Below are 23,699 nucleotides of genomic sequence, written 5' to 3' on the forward strand. Positions count from 1 at the left end.
ACTAAATTGTAATTACATCAAAATCCACTGTCATCTGTAGCATCTCCCTAAAATACAAATCAAAGTTGAACAAAGAGGGGGGTGGTAAAGAGGGGTATCAAAGAGGGAATTGGCCTCTGTGGCTGGTTGTGAATAAGCTGGTTGAGTGATGTTTCCCTTTATTGGTGCGCCTAATACTAACCTGATTCTCTTGCTACTGTTTCTTTCCAGGGCAGAGATACAGGCCTTTTGATCTCCCTTTCTGTTGGGGCTGCTTCTGAGTGCAGGAGAAAAGAACTCTGTTCCATTTGTGTCTCACTGCAATAGTAAAGCTATGGCTGAGAGCCCCAGGAAGAGGCTTCGGTTTGAAGCTACTTGCCCTATCTGCCTGTCCTACTTTGAAGATCCTGTGACTCTAGGCTGCGGACACAACTTCTGCCAAGCATGCATCTCTATATGCTGGGGGGAGGCTGGCACAGAAACCAGGTGCCCACAGTGCCGAGCAACTGTCGGGCGGGATTTCAAATCAAACTGGTCTCTAGCAAGCATTGCTGAAATTGCTCAACAGCTGAATTCCATGGGCCTAGAGGGGCCAAAATGTGTGACGCACAAAGTGCCCATGAATTTATTTTGCAAGGACCACGAAATCTTCTTCTGCCCTCTGTGTGACGCTGCGCAACAGCACCCATGCAAAGCTGTGGTTCCCATAGACCAGGCTGTTGAAGAATACAAGGTAAGAATACTACAAGAAGAATACACCAAAGTGTTGGTACTGACCTTTAAATCCCTAAATGGCCTCGGTCCTGTATACCTGAAGGAGCGTCTCCACCCCCACCGTTCAGCCCGGACAGTGAGATCCAGCGCCAAGGGCCTTCTGGCGGTTCCCTCATTGCGAGAAGTGAGGTTACAGGGAACCAGACAGAGGGCCCTCTCGGTAATGGCACCCGCCCTGTGGAACGCCCTCCCAGCAGATGTCAAGGCAATAAACAACTATTTTACATTTAGAAGACAACTGTTTAGGGAAGTTTTTAATGTTTGATGCTGTACTGTTTTTAATATTCGGTTGGAAGCCGCCCAGAGTGGCTGGGGAAACCCAGCCAGATGGGCGGGGTATAAATAATAAGTTATTATTATTATTATTACATTTGATAGAATATGGGCATATAACCAATGCTACATTCTGAGAAATATCCAGGGCCAGGGTTCGAGGGCAGTGAGAATTCATACTCTTGCTTGTGGGAAGGCTTTATTTCTGACCCCAGGTGTGCGAGGTGACTTTGCAGGTGCAATTGTATGGGGAAATATGTGCTCCCACACCAAGCTGCCTGTGTATTAAGGCCATCTTTCCCAGTGCCAGCACTATTATATATCACATTGCATATGATGTTTTGGGGATGGCAGTCTTGTGGGCTAAATTTCCCCAACACTGGGCACATGCCTCAGCAGCGGCGTAACTAGCTATTCAGGTGCCCGGTGCAGTGCACGTGTCCTGCAGGCCGGGGGCGGGGCAAGCCAAGGCAGGGTGTGCTGCGTGGAGCCTCTTGGCAGCCTCCCCCCAGCTGTAGGGTGGCTGCGGCAGTGGGCAGACGCAAGCAGCGCGCTGCTCGAAAAAGCAGTGCGGAGCTTGCAGGCAGTCTGCTCACCGCCTCCCCCTCAGGAGAGATGCGTGGCTTAGGCATGCTCCAGTGGCATAGGAAGGGGGATGCGGTGGGTGCAGTTATTAGTAAGTGCCATGAACCCAATTTTTATTTATTTATTTAAAAAACACATTTTTTGCCATTTTGTCAGCCCCCTCAGTGATGACACCTACCGCACCCCCCTTCCTACGCCACTGCGCCTCAGTAGGCCTCTCTGACTTTGCTCTGTGTTTCATGTGAGCTACTCTGACGTTGTTTGACACGCATTTAGTAAACCAAACTGTTTCATTCATTTTTTCCTGCTTTAAAAATATCTGAACTGTTCCTAAAGATCAGTGCAGCCTAATCTAAACATCTGATTAGCAATAATAATAGTAGTAATAAAGCCAAGTAATATGGTTTAAATATTATATTTAAACAATTTAAACTTTTTTGCGGTATGTGTGTGTGTGAATTATTTTTGGGGGGAGACCTGTAAACACATGTCAACTCAGTGGCATGACTTGGTATTGTTTAAATTTTTAAAATGAAGGTGCTACAAACTGTTAACATAATAATTCCAGCATGTACTGTAAGTATTTTTATATATATATTTTATGGATTCTGTAGCTGTGGTTCCTGCATTGTAAGGGGCTGAAGTTGGGTCCCTTCTAACTTGACAATTGTATGATTCTATATAGTGTTTGTATGTGCATTGATGGTCAGAGAAGTTGGGACTCAGAGAGTCCTTCTTACAGGCCCTGCCACATGAACAGGAGCAAGGTTATCATCATTTCTTTTTTCCCCTTTGTCAAATAAGTTTGTGTGTGTGTGTGTGTGTGTGTGTGTGTGTGTGTGTGTGTGTGTAAATCTCTCAAAATCAACTAAATTTGAACTTCTTTGAACTTCTGCTCTTTTTGCCAGGATCGGATTTTTCGCTGCCTAGAAGTTCTGAAGGAGGGGAGAGAAACCATTCTGCAGTATACAGACAACTTGGAAAATGAAAGCCAGGATCTTCTTGTAAGTGCCGATTTATTAATTAAAATTATATCTCTCTTCCTCCCAGAGGAGTCCAGAGACCACTATTTGTTGGAACTGAGCAAGTAATGGAACCAACAAGATGGTTAAAAGCCATGAGGCATCCCAGCCCCTCAGCGTTACGTGGTTTCTTTTAGAAATTATAAGAATATTTCACAGAAACATGGAGTGATATCTTAATGATGGACGTGTTGCATGTTTTTAGTAAATTCTTCCCTGCTGGACGTTGATGCCATTTTGTATGCCCTTTGTATGAAATCCTATCTCTCTTGATGGTGCAAACATGGATTATGCTGGCCTGATTTTCTGCTCTTTATATTCCGCTTTTTGCAGGAGCAAATGAAAAAAGTGAAGGAAAAAATAGTGGCAGAGTTTGAAAAATTATGCCAGGCTCTGAGAGATCAAGAGAAACTTCTTCTGCAGGATATGGTAAACGTGGAGAAGTCTCTTGCAGTGAAAAAACAAAGTTGCCTGTCCAGGTTCTCTGATGAATTGGCAAGTCTTGGAGGTTTCATTCAGGATATGGAAGAAGTGCGTCAGAAGCCAGAAATTGAATTCCTTAAGGTAAGAAGAGTAGAAACAAACTATCCATTAGGAAAGCAAACTCCATATTATGGCGTTTCTCCATCTATATATACCGTACCATATCAAGGAGCCCAGTTTTATGATTGTGGTTTATGAGGTTTGTAGCCAGTGTGGTATAGTGGTTAAGAGTGGTAGACTCGTAATCTGGGGAGCCGGGTTCGCATCTCCGCTCCTCCACATGCAGCTGCTGGGTGACCTTGAGCTAGTCACACTTCTCTGAAGTCTCTCAGCCCCATTCACCTCACAGAGTGTTTGTTGTGGGGGAGGAAGGGAAAGGAGAATGTTAGTCGCTTTGAGACTCCTTCGGGTAGTGATAAAGCGGGATATCAAATCCAAACTCTTCTTCTTCTACAACATCCCAGATAAATGTCTAATTTCACTTCACTGTGGATCAGTCTGATAGAATAGGTTTGTATTTTTTTTAACTCTCAGGTCATGTGTGTGCTCCTAATGCCCTCCTAATTAGATTAGATTAGATTACTGTAGATTAGATTTCTTTATTGCCATTGTCTAATTACAATGAAATTGGATGCTATCTCATAAAAACAAAAGCAAGAAACAAAATTTCAGCCACACATCACATGCCTACAAAACTCTTCAGGTCAATTATTTAGTTACAGTATTTAATTAGGGTATTTTTGCCATCATTCCCTGCTTGTGGCCTTCCTGGAGGCACCTGCCAACCTCATGTTGGGAAGAGGAGGATGAACCCTCAGTCTGGTCCAGCAGGACTCTTCTGATGTCCTGTTTCAGACTATTATTCTTACTTTATATACCATATTTACTCGAAATGTGCATCTTTTTGGCCAAATCATGTCACAAAAATTGGGGTGTGCATTAGATTTGATGGCACCAGCAAATACTTTTGGGGTTTCAAGGTTTTGAAAATTGAGGTGCGCATTTGATTAGATGGCATATTAGATCTGCTTAAATGAGGTAATGCTGTACTTTAGCTCTCTGACAGTAGCTACCCCCTACAGAGTCTGAAGGAGTCTTTATAGTACATTGAAATCTCTGTTCTTTCTCTCTTCTTTCCGTAGGAAGCTAAAAGCATATTGCAGAGGTAAGTGGATCCCACTAATTTCTTGTTTACACATTGTACTTTTCATCCTTGTACAGCATTCCTATTTCTACTAGTTTGCTTCTGTTTCCACTTGTTTGGGGTTTTTTGTTTTGTTTTTAACCTGCCTTAAGAAAGGCTTTCTAGTTATTTGCTGAATTCTACCCTACCCCCCATTTATTAATACAGCAGATCAGTGCTTTTCCCCCCTGGGGGAACGCAGGGGTACACATACCCCTAAACATTTTGTGAATCTAAGTTTGGCTTCATTGAGGGGAATTATTTTAATATGAGTAGGACAATGAGAGTACAGTGGTACCTCGGTTTATGAACACACTTGGTTCCGGAAGTCTGTACTTAACCTGAAACGTACTTAACCTGAAGCGAACTTTCCTATTGAAAGTAATGGAAAGTGGATTAATCCATTCCAGACGGGTCCGCGGAGTACTTGACCTGAAGCGTACTTAACCTGAAGTGAACTTTCCCATTGAAAGTAATGGAAAGTGAATTAATCTGTTCCAGACGCTCCACAGAGTACTTAAACTGAAAATACTCAAACTGAGGCGTACTTAAACCGAGGTATGACTGTACCCCTAAACATTATTTTAGGAAAAAAGCGCTGCAGCTGATGGTAGTCTGGGTGTCGTGTTCATCTTTCTCCTCTTTCTGTTCACATTAAATCAATCTCCAAGGGTCTTTTGCATGCACTTTATTTAGATTCCTTCTACTTTCAGTCTGTTGGTTCTATTGAATCTCTCAGGTGGCTTTTGTTACCATGTTACCCTTCTGGGTCACCTGGAAAAGGATGGAGATTGGGGGTTCTTTGTTGAAATGGCTCTGCTCATTCCTGAGAAATAGGACTCAGAAGGTAGTTCTGGGCTTAGACGTGAAGCTTTCTGCCATTCCATTGTAATCCAAACCTTTCTTTTGCTTTCCTTGGGGATTCTGAATTGCATCAATGGAGGGTTAATACTGTTTTCTTTCCAGATATGATAAGAAGAAGCAATTTGAGAATCCATTATTTTTCTATACCGTGCTGAAGTGGAGGATTGAGGAAATTCGTGATAGAAATGTCTGTCTGAATAGTATCGTGCAGGAGCTAAGGGGTATGAAAACAGGGGTGGGGCACTGGATCTTTCCACAGGAGCTGGAACCAAAAGTGGGAACGGCCGGCCACCTGTCAATCTTGTGATGTCATTTGGGGTTGGCTGGCTTAACTGCTGAGCTGCAGCAGCTTTGGCATGAATTGTGTTTGAGTTTTTTCTGTGGCTGATGTCATACAATTCTGTTTTGTTAAGTGCCAAACCTGGCAGGCCTAATAAGGTCCACTGGTTGGAGGCTCCCTGCAATTGTATTAACGAATAGCTGCAAGGATTTTATACTGTACTGGATATTATTTTTTATTTATAAACCGCCTGGTATTTTTGAAATCTCTTAATCAGTGCAAAATATAAAAACAGTTTCATTAAAACAATAGTACAGTCTAAACCCAATAAAATAGTAGCATGAAAGTATATATCTGACTAGGGCATGCTTGGAACAGGCCCACTGAAATCAATGAATCTAAGTTGGTCATGTCTATTAACTTTAACGGGTCTACTGTGGGTGAGGCTAGCACTGAACGCCACACAAATAAAGCAGGAATTCAGATTTCTCGAAACACATACAAACAAGGTCTGATGTTATGCATCAGGAAAAGCAAATCTTTACAAAATGTCTGAACTAAATAAAATAAAATTCTTTCCAGTAGCACCGCAGAGACCAACTAAGTTTGTCATTGGTATGAGATTTCGTGTGCAATTGATGATTCCTGCTTTGTCCAAGGCAGAGAAAGGACATTCCATAATATAGAGGCAGCGATAGAAAATGTCTGTTTCAGGGTCATCACCCTATGACAGGCATGTTCAAAGTCCATTTCAGGGACCTTTGGGTTTAATCTGGCCCCTGTGACAGTCTTATTTCCCCTAAAGTTCAACAACTTCAATCCTAAAAACAACAACTTTGAGGTAAAATTGTAAAAAAAAGCTCAACTTCAATCCCCAAAAAGGTCAACAACTTTGGTCGGCCCTCACGCTTCATCAAATCTGGCTCTCTCTGAAAAAAAATTGGGCAGCCTTGGCCTATGATATTCGGAACAGTTTGGTGCCATAGGTACAACTTCCAGATGATCTAAATGATCTTGCAGATGTAGGTGTGGAAAGCTCTAGGTTAGCGTGGGGCTTCTGGAAAGAAATGTGGCAGCATCCTTTCCTCATGCAGAGTGGTTGGGACCTGTGCATCTACCCCCCCCCACCCCCGTGTTGCTGGACTACAACTCCTATCATCCCTGACCATTGGCCTGGCTGACTGACTGAGGCTTGTGTGAGTAGTAGTCCAACAACTTCCGGGGGGGGGGGATTTCTAGCTGGAGTGTTCCTCCCAGAGCTGCCCTTTAGACCTAGCACCCATGCTTTCTCCCACCCCAGCATAATTTACATGGGCAGGATGGTCCTTGGACCTGGATGAGTGATGGGGAGGCAGCAGAATTCAGGGAAGAAGGATCCAAGAGTTGGCAAACGATGCTGAGCACTCATATGGGCCACACAGAAGGCCTTCGTGCGCTTTTGGGCTGCCAGTATTTACTCCTAAACAGAGGGAGCAGGACATTCCATCCCACATATATTCTATTTTGTTTGTTTTCTAACAGAGACTCAGTATTCTGAAGCTATTGAGTGTGCATACTTTTCCTCGGGTTTCTCTTTTTGTGCGTGTGTTTTAAAATTTGTGCTTTAGCAAACCCCAGAGTTACATTAAGCATGCTGAAGCCCCTGTCTTGTTCCTTGTAGGCATATTCTTGTTTCAGTCAGCACTCAGTTTATCTATTAAAGGGAGTGATGGATGGATTTTAAAAAAATATTTTTGTGACAAATGCAATTGTGTGACATTTTATCTCTGTTTTCTTTTCTCTCATTCCCCACCCCCACCCCGGCCCCCAGGTGGTCTAACTGAATTTAATGCAGCCACAGGTAATTTTGGGGACTGGTGGAGGACCAAATTCACAGAAGGGATAGGGAGGTCTTTTTTTTGCAGAAATTTGTTTGATTTGTGTTTCATGGGGGTTGCCAGTTTAGGAATGTTAAACAGATTAACCCATAAGTCAGGCACCCCCAAACTGCGGCCCTCCAGATGTTTTGGCCTACAACTCCCATGATCCCTAGCTAAGAGGACCAGTGGTCAGGGATGATGGGAATTGTAGTCCAAAACATCTGGAGGGCCGAAGTTTGGGGATGCCTGCCATAAGTTGTTCACATGCAAGAACATAGGAAAAGCCTCATAGCCTGCCTTGCTTGGGAATTCCATGAAACCAAATAAATCAGTACAGCTTTTAACATCGGTGCAGTTTTGAAAGATTCGGTCTACCATTTTGGTTCAAAACGGCATCCAACTGTATAAAACCTTCCTTCATTTCAGGAACCATAATACAAAGTTTGGTTGCGATATCTTAAGAGCTGCCCGAATGCAAAGCTAAACAGAGAAACCAATATGACAGATGAGGGCAAAAGCCATTTTCTGCTCTTGCTGTCTAGCAAATGGTACTCGGAGGTTTGCCCTTTTGATCCAAAATGATTAGTAGCCATTGTTAAACTCATTCCATAAATTTGTCTAATCCTCTTTTAAAGCCACCTAAGAGCTTATTGTGAGGGCTGGGCCCTGCTGAGGCCGTCACTTGCAGTCTTGCCTGTACTCCTTTGTGGCAAGTGTCTTTCCTTGACTGAGAGACGTTTCTGTTGAAATTTTACCTCAGAGTTTTACCTCAGAGGAATGAGAGTTGTTGTAAAAGGACTAATCAAAAGACATTGAAGAAGAATTAGGTTACCTTGGTAATCAATATATCCCATAGCACATACACCTAACTATAAATCTTGAGACTTGAGTCTCTCTCTTTGGACTCATCTGCATTTTTCGACTTACGATGTTATAAATGCGTTACAACAGTGTGGCGCCAGATGGTGCCATAGAGCTGAAATCCCAAGTCAATGAGAATTTCCATTGTAAGCTTTTATAACGTTTCTTTTCATAGTGTTTCTATAGGTGTATAGATCCAGCCCTTTGCATTCTCTTTCCCTTCCCTCACAGATTTCAAATTCCTATTTTCTAACTGCTCTTCACTCACTCTTAATGGATTCTTTACTGCTTTGGAATGCTCCTGTCAATCACAAGCACATCCTCACAGACTTTCTAGCATTTTCCCTCAGCCCAGCTCCGTTTGCAGCATCAGAGCTGGGCTGTAAGAAAAGTGTCTGAAGCAAGAGAACATGAGAAATGTGACTTGAGCTTTTAGGTAGCATCTGATTTCCTTCCCAAAATATCTGGTATGTGGCAATGCATAATTTTGTCATTCACGTATATACGTATGGCAAACAGATTTGCACACATAGAATCACAGAATTGTAAATCTGGAAGGGAACCAAGGGTCCTTTATTCCACCCCCACCCACCCCGCATTGCAGGAATCTCAACTGCACCATCCATGACAGATGGCCATCAAACCTCTGCTTAAAAACCTCCAAGGGCAGGGAGTCCACCAACCTTTGAGGAAGTCTGTTCCACTGTCAACCAGCTCTTACTGTCAGAATTTCATAAGTTGAAATAAAGCCCTTAATTATGTTTTTTATTTCTCTCTCCCCCCCCCCCCGGCCCCAATCCCTCCAGAACCTATAACGTTGGATCCAAAGACAGCTAGTCCACAACTCATCGTGTCCAAGGACTTCAAAAGTGTGAGACATGGAGGCAAAGATCCAGATCTGTCCACAAATCCTGAGAGAATCTATGACGACTGGCCTTTTGTGATGGGCTCCAAGGCCCTCACAGAGGGCAGATATAGCTGGCAGGTCTTTTTGGGAAGTGGAGGAGACTGGGCTGTGGGAGTCTCCCAGAAGAATGGTTCCTCAACTCCTAAGAGAAATGAGATATGGCAAGTTGGGAAGTGGGATGGGGAACATTGGGCCTCCTGCCCCTCATGTTATCAGGATCATTCTCTGCCTTTCAGTGAGGAGATCCAGAGGATCCAAGTTGTTCTGAACTGCAGGGTGGGACAGCTAGTGTTTTATGACGCCGATTCGGGAGCTGAGCTCACTGAATTCAAAGATGTCAATTTTGGTGGGCGAGATGCATTCCCCTTCTTTCGACTGTCTGAAAAGGGGTATATCGCCCTCATTTCCTAAAGGTCTGCTCTCGTAGGATTTTCTGATGTTATTGTCCCGGTTGTTGTTGTTTTTAAGTCAAACTTTTTATTGGACAAGAGCAGCTATGATAGTTCTGCAAAGGCCCAGACCAGCTTCTAGTCAAAGTCTCTGAAGCTAACTAATTGAAACCGGAGTTTGTTTTTCTTTGCCTGCCCTTTCCCAGATTTCCCCCGGCAAATTATTTCTTTAAAAAGAAGACGTAATCTTATTGAAAATAATACTTTATCCTAAGCAATGACAGAATAGTTTTTATACAGGCAGTCTTTCAGGACCCCCAATTCTGCTTTTAGAGTACACATTTTGAGGTAAAATCCTGTTCAATATGGCTTAGCAATGATTTCAGCCTGTTTCACTTTCCTCTCCAATATCTCGCCCTTCCCTCAAAACGCTTGGGTGCATTGGGTTGTACATTATTCCCCCCTACCCAATTCAGTTACAACTCTGTAAAGGAGGATAGGCTGAGAGAGAGAGAGAATGACTGGCTCAGGGTTCACTTTATTTATTTTACCATTTGGGAGTAGACCCCACACCAACAGGATTTTCTCAGGAGCTTTCTTTTTTTCTTTCCAGATGTGTTCTGGAGACTAATGGGATGGAGTAATTCCTTTTGTAATGACAATGTCCCCCTCCCTTCTTGATATGTACACCCACATTGTGGCTGAATAAAAGGATTAGTCTTTTAAGATGTCTTGGTGGTGTTTTCGTTGCAACAGACTAAAACTGCTGTTCTATTCACGGAGCAGACATGGGACAACTGGAGTGGAGAGTTACCTTCTTCAAACATTAAAAACTTCCCTAAACATGGCTGCCTTCAGATGTCTTCTAAAAGTCAGATAGTTTATTTCTTTGACGTCTGGTGGGAGTCCGTTCCATAGGGCAGGCGCCACTACTGAGAAGGCCCTCTGCCTGGTTTCCTATAACCTCACTTCTTGCAATAAGGGAACTGCCAAAAGGCCCTCGGACTTGGACCTCAGTGTCTGGGCTGAACGATGGGGGTGGAGGCGCTCCTTCAGGTATACTGGGCCGAGGCCATTTAGAGCTTTAAAGGTCAGGACCAACACTTTGAATTGTGCCTGTGAGTTGTTACAATGCTTCGAAGGAAGGACAAAGTGCCCCGTGTTCACACCTAATCCTAACTACTGATTGTTGAAACAAGCAGACTTCACAGCCCTTGGTTTTAATTGGGCTTGTTTTCTCTCCTATATTCTGCTCTGGCTGAAGCCTTCAGCTAGGAAAACACACAACCCGAATCTGGATCTCTGAGTAGCAATCTTCACACACATGCCTGAGATAGGACCAAGCCGAAGCACTTATCCAAGATGGCAAACAAACAATAAGAATAAATTCGATAAAATTAGACATTCTCACATTCAAAACTGCTCAGCCTCTTCCTCAGGTCTAGATGTGCCAGTGAAAGGCACACCATCCATTTAAATCACATGCCTCCCCCCCCCCCGAATTCTACAAACTGGTTTGTTAAGGGTGCTGGGAATTGCAGGATAAACAATAGTTCTCAGAGTTCCATGTTTCCCTCTGCAAAAAAATAAAATAAAAAACTATGATGCGCTGGTAGAACCCCGAATACAGTATGCAGGGGGAGCAGAGGGGAGCTGCTTCTGTCAGGCAAGTCCATTTGCTTGCATTGATGGAATGATGCTAAGCCGAATACAATGGTACCTCTGTTCAAGTACACAATTGGTTCCAGAAATCTGTACTTAACCTGAAGCGTACTTAACCTGAAGCGAACTTTCCCATTGAAAGTAATGGAAAGTGGATTAATCCGTTCCAGACGGGTCTGTGGAGTACTCAACCTGAAGCGTACTTAACCCGAAGTATGAGTGTAATTGGTTCTGGAAGTCCGTACTTAACCTGAAGTGTACTTAACCTGAAGCAAACTTTCCCATTGAAAGTAATGAAAAGTGGATTAAACTGTTCCAGATGGGTCCGCGGAGTACTTAAACTGAAAGTACTCAAACCGAAGCGTACTTAAACAGAGGTATGACTGTACAACCCATTGTTCTTATAGTATGGTAAAAGGTAAAGCAGTGTTTCTCAACCTTTTTTGGGCCACGGCACACTTGTTCCGTGAAAAAAATCACAAGGCACACCACCATTAAAAAAGTTAAAAAATTTAACTCTGTGCCGCCCTATATTATAATTATGACTGTAAGAAACACTTGCCAAATATTGCTTTCTGGCGGGTCAGTGTTGTGTATTGGCGGCCGCCAGGCTCGTTTGCACTGAGCTTTGGGAAAGAGGAGAAGAAATATTGCTTTCCGGCGGGTGAGCGCTGCATATTGGCGTCCGCCAGGCTCGTTTGCACTGAGCTTTGGGAAAGAGGAGGAGAAATATTGCTTTCCGGCGGGTCAGTGTTGTTTATTGGCGGCCGCCAGGCACGTGACAATGCAAATCGCCCTTCTCGTCGCCGCACGCCGCGGTACACCAGCCAGCGTCTCGCGGCACACTAGTGTGCCGCGGAACAGCGGTTGAGAAACGCTGAGGTAAAGGACCCCATGACGGTTAAGACCAGTCAAAGGCGATTATGGGGTTGTGGCACTCATCTCGCTTCAGGCCGAGGGAGTCTGCATTTGTCCACAGACAGCTTTCCGGATCATGACTAAACCGCTTCTGGCGCAATGGGACAACGTGATGGAAACCAGAGTGCACTGCAGCAGTTTGGTCATCAGGTTGTAGAAGTCCATTTTTGCTCCTATTGGTAAGGGTAAAGTAAAGGGACCACTGACATTAGGTCCAGTCGTGACCGACTCTGGGGTTCCTGTGCTCATCTCCTGTTATTGGCCGAGGGAGCCGGTGTACAGCTCCCAGGTCATGTGGCCAGCATGACTAAGCCGCTTCTGGCGAACCAGAGCAGCACACGGAAACGCCGTTTACCTTCCCACCGGAGCGGTACCTATTTATCTACTTGCACTTTGAAGTGCTTTCGAACTGCTAGGTTGGCAGGAGCAGGGACCAAACAACGGGCGCTCACCCCATCATGGGGATTCGAACCCGCGTTCCTATTGGTAGATGGCAGCAAAAAACAAACAAACTCTGCAGCTCCTGTAACAAAATAGAAGTTAAAGGCTAGGCGAAGCAAAGTTGACATTCTATGCGCAGTGACTGACAGCTGGAAAGGTGTGCATGGCGCCAGTGGCCGAGCTTCATGCTCCAGCACGGGGGCGTGGCGGCGGAGAGCAGGCGGGGGCGGGGCTGGCGCGCGTCCTGGGGGCGGGGCGGGGAGCCCCATGGAAGCCCACCGGGACTCCTCTTCCTCCGCCAGTGCATGGGGGATCATCTGAGTGGAAGGGGCTTTGCTGGAACAATTTGTTGGCTTTAATTTAAAAATAATGGGTGAGTTGTAACATATAGACAGAATTTTCTAAATGTTTCTTCTCTTCATTCATGCCCATCATTTGAACAGGAGTCCCCTTTAAGAGGCTGGTCGTTGGCTGTGCTGGCGATTTCATGCCGGGCGGGAGAGATCCTGAGTCATTCACAGCCATGGCTGCTGCTGCTGCTGCTGCTGCTGGTGGTGATGCAAATCCCATCCAGGATCTCTGTCATGAAGCCACTTGCTCCATCTGCCTGGAATATTTCAAGGATCCAGTGATCATCTCAGGGTGTGGGCACAACTTCTGCCGAGCCTGCCTGACCCGGTACTGGGGGGAGTTGGAAACTGGGGGATCCTGTCCTCAGTGCAGATATACGGCTCAGCGAAACAGCGTCAAGCCAAACCGTCAGCTGGCAAATGTGGTAGAAATAGCCAGGAAGCTCAACCTCCAGGGGGGAAAGGGAGAAGGAAGAGAGCAGGGAGTCTGTGAGACGCCCCAGGAGCCCCAGAAACTCTCCTGCAAAGACCACAAACCCCTCATCTGTGTGGCATGTGATAAATCCAAGGAACATGGAAACAAGGTAGGAGAACTTCATTCTGGATCTTGGTGATTTGTGCGAATAGCTGTTGATCCTTTTTGGGAAGTTTTCTGAGGCTGCAGTTTACATTCTTGTGTTTTGGTATGTAAATAAGTGCATGGGGAAGCCTTAGACAGACAGACAGACAGACAGACAGATAGATGAGAGATAGATAGATTCTTTCCCTCCCTGCTAGTTCCCAATTGGTGCCAGGGTTCCAAAGTACGAAGATCACAGGATGGTTCACAGCATAAAAATACAAAGCGAGAACACAAAATAAACAAGAACAAAAACAAACCAGTAACCCTCCAAGCCAAAGGCCTGGCTATAGAAGAACGTTCTTTTGTCTGGCTAGTGACAAGTGCCCTCTCTTCCACCATGTCTCGAAAAAATCATGTCACCCTTTCTTTTTTCACTCAATTCCTATCAGCAATAGAGAAACAGGGAGGTGGTGTAATGCCCTTGTGCTCTGTGGGGAACTGTGTTACAAAGATGTCTGCAAAAATGGCATGAAGGCTGGCAACATTAACCCCACCACCTGGGAATCCCTTGCAGACGATCGCAGAGCCTGAAGAGAGTCAGGTTGTGTACACCGGCTCCCTTGGCTAATAACGGGAGATGAGCACCGGAATCCCAGAGTCGGTCACGACTGGACCTAATGGTCAGGGAGGAGCGCAGAGAGAAGAAATGCCATGGTGCATTTGTAACAGCAAAACCGGACGCCTTCATCTGCCCCAGTTGCAACAAAACATGTCTCTCCCATATCAGTCTCTACAGCCACAGCTGGCGCTGTAACACTCCAACAGTTTGACTTCACCCCCGAAGGCGCACTCCTCCGTTGTTTCCCGAGACAGAGGGATGCCATCAACAACAAGCTCCCTCAACTGCTTTGGGTTGATCTCTCACCTGCTGCTGACTCCTTCCCACTTTTTAGCAGTCCTTCAGGGCTCTACCTGCAAACAGGGAAGTCTGTCGGGGTATCTCTCTGTATGTATGCATTTTGTGTTCTGTCTTTCCCTCTGTGCTGGGAATGCACTACTGAAGCAAAACTAGTGTCGGTTTCCCACAGGCATTTGGTTGGCCACTGTGAGAACAGGAGGCTGGCCTGATCCACTGGGCTGATCCAGCAGGCTCGTCTTATGTTCATAATTCTTACCTAATGGAAGAAGAAGAAATTCTTACCTGATGGTCAGTGTCTGTTTCCAGAGGCTGTAAGGCCTGAGTTATCCCCAGGCACTGGAAGGGATGGCAGGAAGCAAGCCTCTTTTCCACCTCCTCTCTCCTCTTTCTCACCCACCCATTTGAGCTCATATTTTCTCCTCAGGATCTGATCTGTACTCGCCTGGAGGTACTGAGAAAAGAGAGAGAGAAAATTCTGGGATACAAAGCTGACATGGAAAAAGAAAGCAGAGACCTGCTTGTAAGTGTTGCCTCATTTTCAACTACTGCTGCAAGGGGAACAAGCAGGGCCGTCTTAAGTATATTTGGCGCCCTGGCGCAGTGGTGCGGCGGATCCCTCCGGCGCCCCTGCCCCGCCCCGCCCCATTTCCCAGCGTGGCGGGCGGACGGGTGCAGTGCACAGCGCGGCTGCCAGGGGCACAGCTCCGCGGCGGGCGGGCGGGCACAGCTGCGCGGCGCCCCCCTGGCAGGCGGGCGCCCTGGTGCCCTGCACCACCCAGCCTGGCCGTAGAGCCGGCCCTGGGAACAAGTACTTAAATCAACAAATGTTATTCTTTTCTGGAGTAATATAAAATGAAGGCATCCCAAAAGTTCTTCTGTCCTGCTTTGCAGAGCTATCGGTTGTTTGGAATTGTCCTGGGGCACATCTACACTCGTCGTTTATAACGTTAAAATGTGTTATTAAAATGTGACACCAGAGCGAGCCTTCAATAATGGAAAATTGCAATTCAGGATTTGTTGTTGTTTAGTCATGTCTGACTCTTCGTGACCCCATGGACCAGAGCACGCCAGGCACTCCTGTCTTCAATTCAGGACTATAGAACGTTATTTTTTATTTATAAAAAGTTTAGCAGATCAATGTATATCCACCCCTGGTCTCCTGTAAAAATTCTTAATGAAAGGCCTTTCTAAGTTTGGGCTCTTGTAAATCTTTAGGAAACACCAACCCTCTTTAAGTGTTAAAGTAAATATGTGAGGGGGCTGAGGACCCTGGATTCCCGCCTCCCCCCTCAATGTGGAAGGCAGTACTTTTGTAGCAACACTTATGTCTGTGTAGGTTCCCATCCCATCACCAGCATTTACTGAAGTGCCTGAATAAGGCCTTATTGTTTTGATTGTGGTCTGTAGAATATCTGAGGTGCCCTTCCAGTGGAATTCTCCCCTGGAATCTTCAGATGAATGAAGGGCAATATGCATATTTAACAGATGATGATGATAATTCCCATAACCTACCTCTTGATGTTCTGCTTTTTCTCCTCTTTCCAAATGCTTCTTTTAGCTTTTAACAGAAATGGAAAAACAGAAGACGGTCGAAATGTTCAGACAATTACGGCAGTTTCTGGAAGAACAGGAGCAGGTTCTTCTGGCTCACATGGAAGAGGTGGAGATGGAGATTGCAAAGAATAGGGAGGAGCAACTGGCCAGGCTCTCCTGGAAACTCTCCTCTCTCGAAAGGATCATGCAGGAGATGGAAGAGAAACACCAGCAGCAGCAGCCAGCAAGTAATCTCCTGCAGGTCAGAAACAGCCTCGTCATGGAGAGGCACCTTGCACTGATTCCAAACCTTGGAGCGCTTGTTGTTTAGTCGTTTAGTCGTGTCCGACTCTTCGTGACCCCATGGACCATAGCACGCCAGGCACTCCTGTCTTGCACTGCCTCCCGCAGTTTGGTCAAACTCATGTTCGTAGCTTCGAGAACACTGTCCAACCATCTTGTCCTCTGTCGTCCCCTTCTCCTAGTGCCCTCAATCTTTCCCAACATCAGGGTCTTTTCCAAGGATTCTTCTCTTCTCATGAGGTGGCCAAAGTATTGGAGCCTCAGCTTCACGATCTGTCCTTCCAGGGAGCACTCAGGGCTGATTTCCTTAAGAATGGATAGGTTTGATCTTCTTGCAGTCCATGGGACTCTCAAGAGTCTCCTCCAGCACCATAATTCAAAAGCATCAATTCTTCGGCGATCAGCCTTCTTTATGGTGCGCTTAATTCACTTAAAAAAGCAGCGGAAAGGAAGTGGAGTCTGGAGCTGAGAGCCAGGTCTCTCATCAGAGTGAAGCAACATGCCTTGGTAGCAAACTCTCCTAGAGGCCTATGGGATGCCCGCTTCTCATTGCCAAGCGCCCACCACAGGAAGTGGCGGTAGTAGCTGGCTGGGCAAGGAAGCGTCAACAGCGGTGGAGGTTTCCCAAGAGCTGCTGAACCTCTCGCCACCTCCCTGCCACCACATCACCAGCACCACAACTACCCACACCCTCATATCTCCCCCATCACAGGCGCCGCTCCCGCCACAACAGCCACGTCCTTCCCTTTGGCCCCAGTGGCTGTGGCGGTCCTCTCCTCTCCTCACCCCCGAGGTGCCATCTTCCTCCTCTCCCTCTTGGGGGCAGCCCAGGGGTCGCCCCCCCATTCCCCCTGTTTTAAGTCAACCACCTTCCAAGTCATTAAAAGGGCACCACTTTCCTTGTTGACTTAATTACCTCATGTGGTTTCCCACCCAACCCCATGGGAAAGCAGGAAAAGCAGCAGCAACAACAACAACAACAACAAAAACTGCCCTCACATTTGGGGGAAATGACACCCCCAGTCCTTGTGTGGTGTGTGCTAGGCAGGCCAGAGGGCCAGAGTGAATCCTAGTCAGGGTCTGAGGCAGGGGTCCCCAAACTAAGGCCCGGGGGCTGGATGCGGCCCAATCGCCTTCTAAATCCGGCCCATGGGCGGTCTGGGAATCAGCATGTTTTTACATGAGTAGAATGTGTCCTTTTATTTAAAATGCATTTCTGGGTTATTTGTGGGGCATAGGAATTCATTCATTTATTTTTTTCAAAATATAGTTCGGGCCCCCCACAAGGTTTGAGGGACAGTGGACCGGCCCCCTGCTGAAAAAGTTTGCTTACCCCTGGTCTGAGGCATCTTCATAGCATGGCCTGAGGCAAGCACTGAATTCCTTCTCCTCTCTCTCTCTCTCTCTTTCCTTCTAGGGTGTTGGAAGAACCTTGCCGAGGTAGGTGGATCCCACTCACGGTGGATATCCTGCTACCACCAGTCACCCCCTCCCTTGCTTCCCTTACCTGTCACTATTTCCCTCCACTCTCAATTGCTAGGAGGGGAGACCTCACAAAAAAACCCCACACAATAAAACAGCTGTCTAAAGCAGGCACCCCCAAACTGCGGCCCTCCAGATGTTTTGGCCTACAATTCCCATGATCCCTAACAGGACCAGTGGTTGGGGGAGATGGGAATTGTAGTCCAAAACATCTGGAGGGCCGAAGTTTGGGGATGCCTGGTCTAAAGCAACATTGCCTTCTCTGTTTGCTCAACGTCTAGGTCCAAAGTCAACATGGGGGTCCCCTGGATGGGCTTTGGACAAATAATTTGATTTGGTTGTACTTCTGTGGAAGGTCCTGCTGGACCTCTGCTCTAAAACCAGTTTTCAAAATATATGTAGCTTGTCAAAGCCAAGGTCCCTCAAGAAACAAATATTTGAGCTTAACTGTCACCAAGAGGAAGCTGTTGGTCTCCATGAGCACACCTGTCTCACGAGGCATCCATGCGGTGGGGCTACTCACAAGGGGGTGGACTATATTCATGGTGTAATTTGCAACTTCAAGGTGCCACTCATGTTCAGGACGGAGGTTATAAGGAACACCTCAGTTTTGCCAACAGCAACCGCCATCTTTCTCTTCTCCACATCTCACTGGGGTGGGGGGAGGGTGTCAAATAGAGAAATAAACTGTGATGTGCTGTCATAACACAGTGAAGTTGGAGCAGAGATAGCCTGAGCAGGGTGGTAGTACATGACAAGTGTTCTTTCAGGGGAGTTGCAGAGACATGGGGTGGTCGTTTTGGCCCTCAGGTATCTAGCTTTAGAGTACAAACTGCTGCAGTGATGAAGAATCTCCTCCCCTCAGTGTCTCACTCCCCACCCTTGACTTTCTCGTTTTTTCTCCCTCCTCTCAATTCTTTTCCTTTGCCAAGAATTCTGTGTTTGTAGGAGTTAATATTGGTTTTTCTCCGCCAGGAGTGAGAAAATGGAGACACTTGTGAATCCAGCAGCCTTCCCTCCAGAGCTGAAGCAGAGAATCACAGAATTCCATTATAAAAATTCCTCTCTAGAGGAATTCATGAAGCAATTCAAAGGTAATGAAGAATGACTGAAAGGATTTTGTGCCGGGCCTTATTTGACTTCCAAAATTAATGTCTCGGGTTCTTATCATATTTTATTTTGTTCTTCCTACAGACAGCAGTAGCACCAGCAAAGCTTCCTTTTCAGGGGCCAAGACACCATTTTCACCCAGAATGCCTTATATACGTTGTTGTTCTGGGGCACTGAGGGAGGGGGGGAGAAATTGGGGCTGCCACAAATCAAGGCCGTTTGCACTAAGCATATAGCAAAGCCTAGGTATTCTGCTCCAACATGTGTCAGTTTACATTTACAAATAATCTCCTGTACCCACACTGAATTCCAATCCTCATAATAATTGCAAGCCCAGATAATCTTTAGACCTCCTTTCTGCCCATATTTCACTGTACAATACTGACATCTGCTAAAAAGAGCTTCAGAGGGAGCCACGTGAAACTTGTTTACATATCCTGACTTTTGCTATGAATGACTGCAACTTGCTATTTCAAGTTTCTGCATCCCGGAAAAGATCTCCCTCCATTCCCTTCCCGTCACGGGTTGCATTCCATTACAGAAAGATTTTGGGGCAAAATACCCACCCACCCCACTACATAGCAACAGAATCACAACCCCTATCCTAACTAATAAATCCTGGATGAGAACGAGAACCTGCGGAACGAGCAGTGAATACTGGGCAGTATCTTTACCATTCTTCATTTCCAAATTTTTAATACAGTGGTACCTTGGTTCTCGAACTTAATCCATTCCGGGAGTCCATTCAACTCCAGAAACCATTCGAAAACCAAAGTGTGGCTTCCGAGTCGCTGCAGGAGCTTCCTGCACTCAAGTGGAAGCCGTGTCGGATGTTGTTTCCAAAAAACGTCCGCAAACTGGAACACTTACTTCTGGTTTGCAGCAATCGGAAGCCAATTTGTTTGACAACTAAGCCATTCGAGAACCAAGGTACCACCACAGCTTATTTTATGCTGTTGGTGTTAAGTACACTTTGCCACTTCTGAGTTACACATTTTTAGTTAACTTTAATCTGTTCTCCCTATGCTTTTCTTGTTGTTAATTACGTGTTCCACTTTATATTTTACTCAAAAGAAGGAAACAAGATATGATTTGTTGCGAAGTGATTGTTCTTGTACAATATTTATTTCAGGTGCAACCTCGTAGAGCTTCTGATTTACCGTATAACCTATCTTTATTTTTCTCACAGACACTCTGTTAATGAGACAACAGTTTCAGAAAGGTAAATTTTCTATGGAGGATGACACTTGGGAAGGGAATGGAGACTGGTGTTTCGTTGGTGTCAAACAGATTTCGGAAACACCAACTGCTTTATTATCGTTATGAGCCCTATAGGGGTGTTTAGAGGGGATGTGGCAGAAAAGGAACTTACTGGCACAACATGTATCCAACTGTTGAGAAATGGTGATAAAGGAGATTTCTGGGGGGGAAATAGACCCCAAATTTTGTCCTTCATCAATTTGGATGGATTGAATATGGACTTAATATAAAAACAGCTTACAATCCAGCTCCATGTTGCTTTGCTGGATACTGTCTTCTCCCATCCCTGTGGATCAGCCATGACAAGTGGGTTGGACCATCCACTTACCACTCAGATGACTGACACTTGCTCCCGCAGAAGAGCTGAGTAAATGTTTTCTAGGTGGTTTTGCTTCTTGTATAAGACCGCTTGATGGACACAAGGGGCACATTATAAATATTTCGAATAAAGACAACAGAAACCCAATTCACTGAGATTTATTGTGGGCAGGTCTTGGAAGGAGGAAAGGAGAATCCCAGTCCTGGATGCAATGCAAGAAAATCCTGCTGATTTGAGGTGGATTGTGATTCCTGGGGTGTGTTATGTATCCAGATGCCTGTCTGTCTCTCAAACTGATTCCGCCTCTCCTCCTCTTTTCCTCTTCTCCCCCCGCCACCCCTCCACCTTTCAACAGCAAATATAACTATGGATCCAGACACAGCTCATCCTCTGCTCATCCTGTCTGAGGGTGGTAAAAAGGTGGAATGGGGAAACAGACAGCAAGAACTGCCCGACAACATTGAGAGATTCAACAAACTGACTTCGGTGCTGGGACGTGAGGGATTCACAGCAGGGAGACATTTCTGGGAAGTCATTCTGGGAGGGGAGGGAATGTGGGCTTTAGGGGTCTCCAGGAAGTCTGTGAGGAGAAAAGGCTTCTTTCCCTTCAGTCCCGAGAAAGGATTCTGGGCTGTAGGAAAGATTAATCATGGGTATTGCGTCTTGAACCCTCCTGATTACCTTCCTCTGAGTGGGGAGCCTGAGAGGATCCGAGTGACTCTGGACTATCAGGGGAAGCAAGTGTCTTTTTTCAATGCTGAAACAGGAGCCCTGATCTACACATTCATGGGAGCCTCATTCTCTGATGAGACCCTCCTTCCTGTGTTTTGGGTGAAAGAGAAAGCCTACCTCAGAATTGTGGGATAGCCAACCTCATATAACCAACATGCTTAAGTCTAATTAATGTACTAAGGCAGGCAGCCCTCCAGATGTTTTGGACTGCAATTCCTATCATCCCTGACCACTGGTCCTTTTAGCTAGGGATCATGGGAGTTGTAGGCCAAAACATCTGGAGAGCTGCAGTTTGGGGATGCCTGTACTAAGGGGTTAATGTGATAGAGTAAGCTGTCCTGCCAGGCTTAGCTAGGGCACTCCTTCGGAAGAAGATAGGCCAATCAAAGCCTTTATTCAACATCAGTCTACCCGAGAAGCTCAATGTGTAAGGTCAGAGCAGGTTGCTGCAGCTCAGGCCGCATGGCTGTTAGAATCATCTCTTGAGTTCCTATACCAATAATTTAGGAGCTTTCACCATTGTAACAAAGCCAGGTTTTACCGCCTGTGTTTTCTGACTGATGTATGGAAAAACACATGAACCTGACCTCTGAAGAGTTTGTAAGTAAACCAATTTTTAACTTACCAGACGTGTGGCCTTTTTCTATGCTAGGGGAAGAGGGGAACTTTAGAAGGAACTTAGAATGACATATTGTAAAGGTCTAACAACCTATATTTCCATGCTTTACTTTGCAGCAAATTTTGCAGTTTTAAATCTCTGCTGGGAGATAACTCCCCAAAGAGTACTTGCCCCAGACTTGGACCTTAGCATCCAGGAACTCTCCTCTTATTTTTCCTTGCCAGCCAGCAATGATTACTTAAGGAGACCCAAGATATCTACTAGGCTTAGATGGAGTTTCTGTCCAGATCAGAATGAATGATAAAATCAAACATTTGCCAAGAGCGTGCGCACACACACACGCACACACGTGCACACACATATATAATGGGGGGATACAAAGATTAATGTCAAACATATTTTTATCAAAATGAAAAAAAAAAACCTAAATAAGAACACAGACCCAGAAAGAGATAAGAAGAGAAAAAGATGAAGGAAAAAGGAAAGAGGAAAAAGAGAACTTGCGGTTCATCATCTGTCAGCTATATACAGAAAATTATTCTACACATCCACTCCAAGAAATCACCCCAAAATCCACTTTCTATAAGCCAACATTATTTTCAGTCCTCAAACCCAGTTATCATAAGTTTGTTTTCTTTGTCACGCAAAAAGTCTATGGCATTTCCAATCTTTAGTAAATGTGGACAATGATTTAAATACATCATTTTTGCTAAGTCCAATAATTTTAACCACCATTCCTCCATGGTAGTTAATGTTGAATTTTTCCATCTTTGTGCATATGAAAGTCTCACCACTGTGATCATATATTGAAATAAGGTTCAATAATCTTGCATTTGCTAAGAGCGTTTTTGACAGCTTTGTATAGCATCTTGGGAGAGGATTGGTTCCAGTAACAATAATGTAATAACAAAAATGGGCTTTGCTTTTTCATTCCCTTTTGTGGAGCTCCTTTTGCTTAGTTCTTAAAGAGATGGCAGTGGTTTTAAAAGTCACAAATAACCTCCCCCGTCCCTAGGGCACGGCCTCTAGCCTATGAATTTCAACGTTGGTTTTATTTCCCCACCCCGTCTCTCCCAATAAGACTTCCATTAGCTGTTAAAGATGCACACAGTGTCACAAAATTGTAGAATTTGAAGGGACCCCAAGGGTTATCTAGCCCAACCCCCTGCAATGCAGGAATCTCAGCTAAATCGTCCATGACAAATGGCCATCCAACCTCTGCTTTAAAACCTCCAATGAAAGAGTGTCTTTATGAATGGAGGAGCTGTGAACCTCTGGAGTTCCACCTGCTGATGTAATTCAATGAGTTCATATCATTCACAAGGGCTTAGCTCAGTTTAGCTTATTGTACAGGGTGTCTTCCATATATATGGAATATATATATATATATATATATATATATATATATATATATATATATATATGGAATAGTGAACCAGTTGGACGACTTTAAAAGATTAGGCCAATTCATGAAGGAGGCTCTGGGTGTTTTCCTCCTGCATTTTGAGACAAGTTTTTTTTCCCTGCTTCTCTCTCACCCCTCACTCAGTTCCCCCCAAAATGAGGCTCTTTTTCTAATACAGTGATACCTCAGGTTACAAATGCTTCAGGTTACAGAAATAGTACCTCGGGTTAAGAACTTTGCTTCAGGATGAGAACAGAAATCATGCTCTGGTGGTGCGGCGACTGCAGGAGGCCCCATTAGCTAAAGTGGTGCTTCAGGTTAAGAACAGTTTCAGGTTAGGAACGGACCTCCAGAACGAATTAAGGTACCACTGTAGGTTGAAGTGCTCCCCCGACACAGAATAATGTTACCACCAAATTTACTCTTAATTCTACCTAGCACACTAGTTTTGTTTTAAATACTGAGTTTAGTTTCAATATTGTGGCCTATAGGAACAGGAATTGTGAAGTTGGCTTCCCAATTCTTGCTCAGCTCCTGGTGTTCAGTAGGTGGCCTTGGGCTACCCACTCTTCTCATATGGTTGTTGCAACACTAAATTGGGATAGGAGCATTCATGGCTTCTCCC

The 23,699-nt window shown here is 45.3% G+C and overlaps 1 protein-coding gene across 1 annotated transcript; it reads left to right on the forward strand.

The window, feature by feature from the left end:
- The first annotated feature begins 12,920 nt into the window (after window positions 1-12,920).
- On the forward strand, window positions 12,921-21,745 carry LOC118080988 (zinc finger protein RFP-like). The gene is made up of 7 exons (XM_035107072.2): window positions 12,921-13,414; window positions 14,736-14,831; window positions 15,870-16,106; window positions 17,565-17,587; window positions 18,605-18,723; window positions 19,929-19,961; window positions 20,674-21,745. Exons 1-7 carry the CDS (start codon window positions 12,968-12,970, stop codon window positions 21,183-21,185), a joined length of 1,467 nt encoding a protein of 488 aa, XP_034962963.2. The 5' UTR covers window positions 12,921-12,967; the 3' UTR covers window positions 21,186-21,745.
- The last annotated feature ends 1,954 nt before the right edge of the window (window positions 21,746-23,699 follow it).

This window comes from Zootoca vivipara, chromosome 2 (assembly GCF_963506605.1).
Source record: "Zootoca vivipara chromosome 2, rZooViv1.1, whole genome shotgun sequence".
Classification (NCBI taxonomy): Eukaryota; Metazoa; Chordata; class Lepidosauria; order Squamata; family Lacertidae; genus Zootoca; species Zootoca vivipara.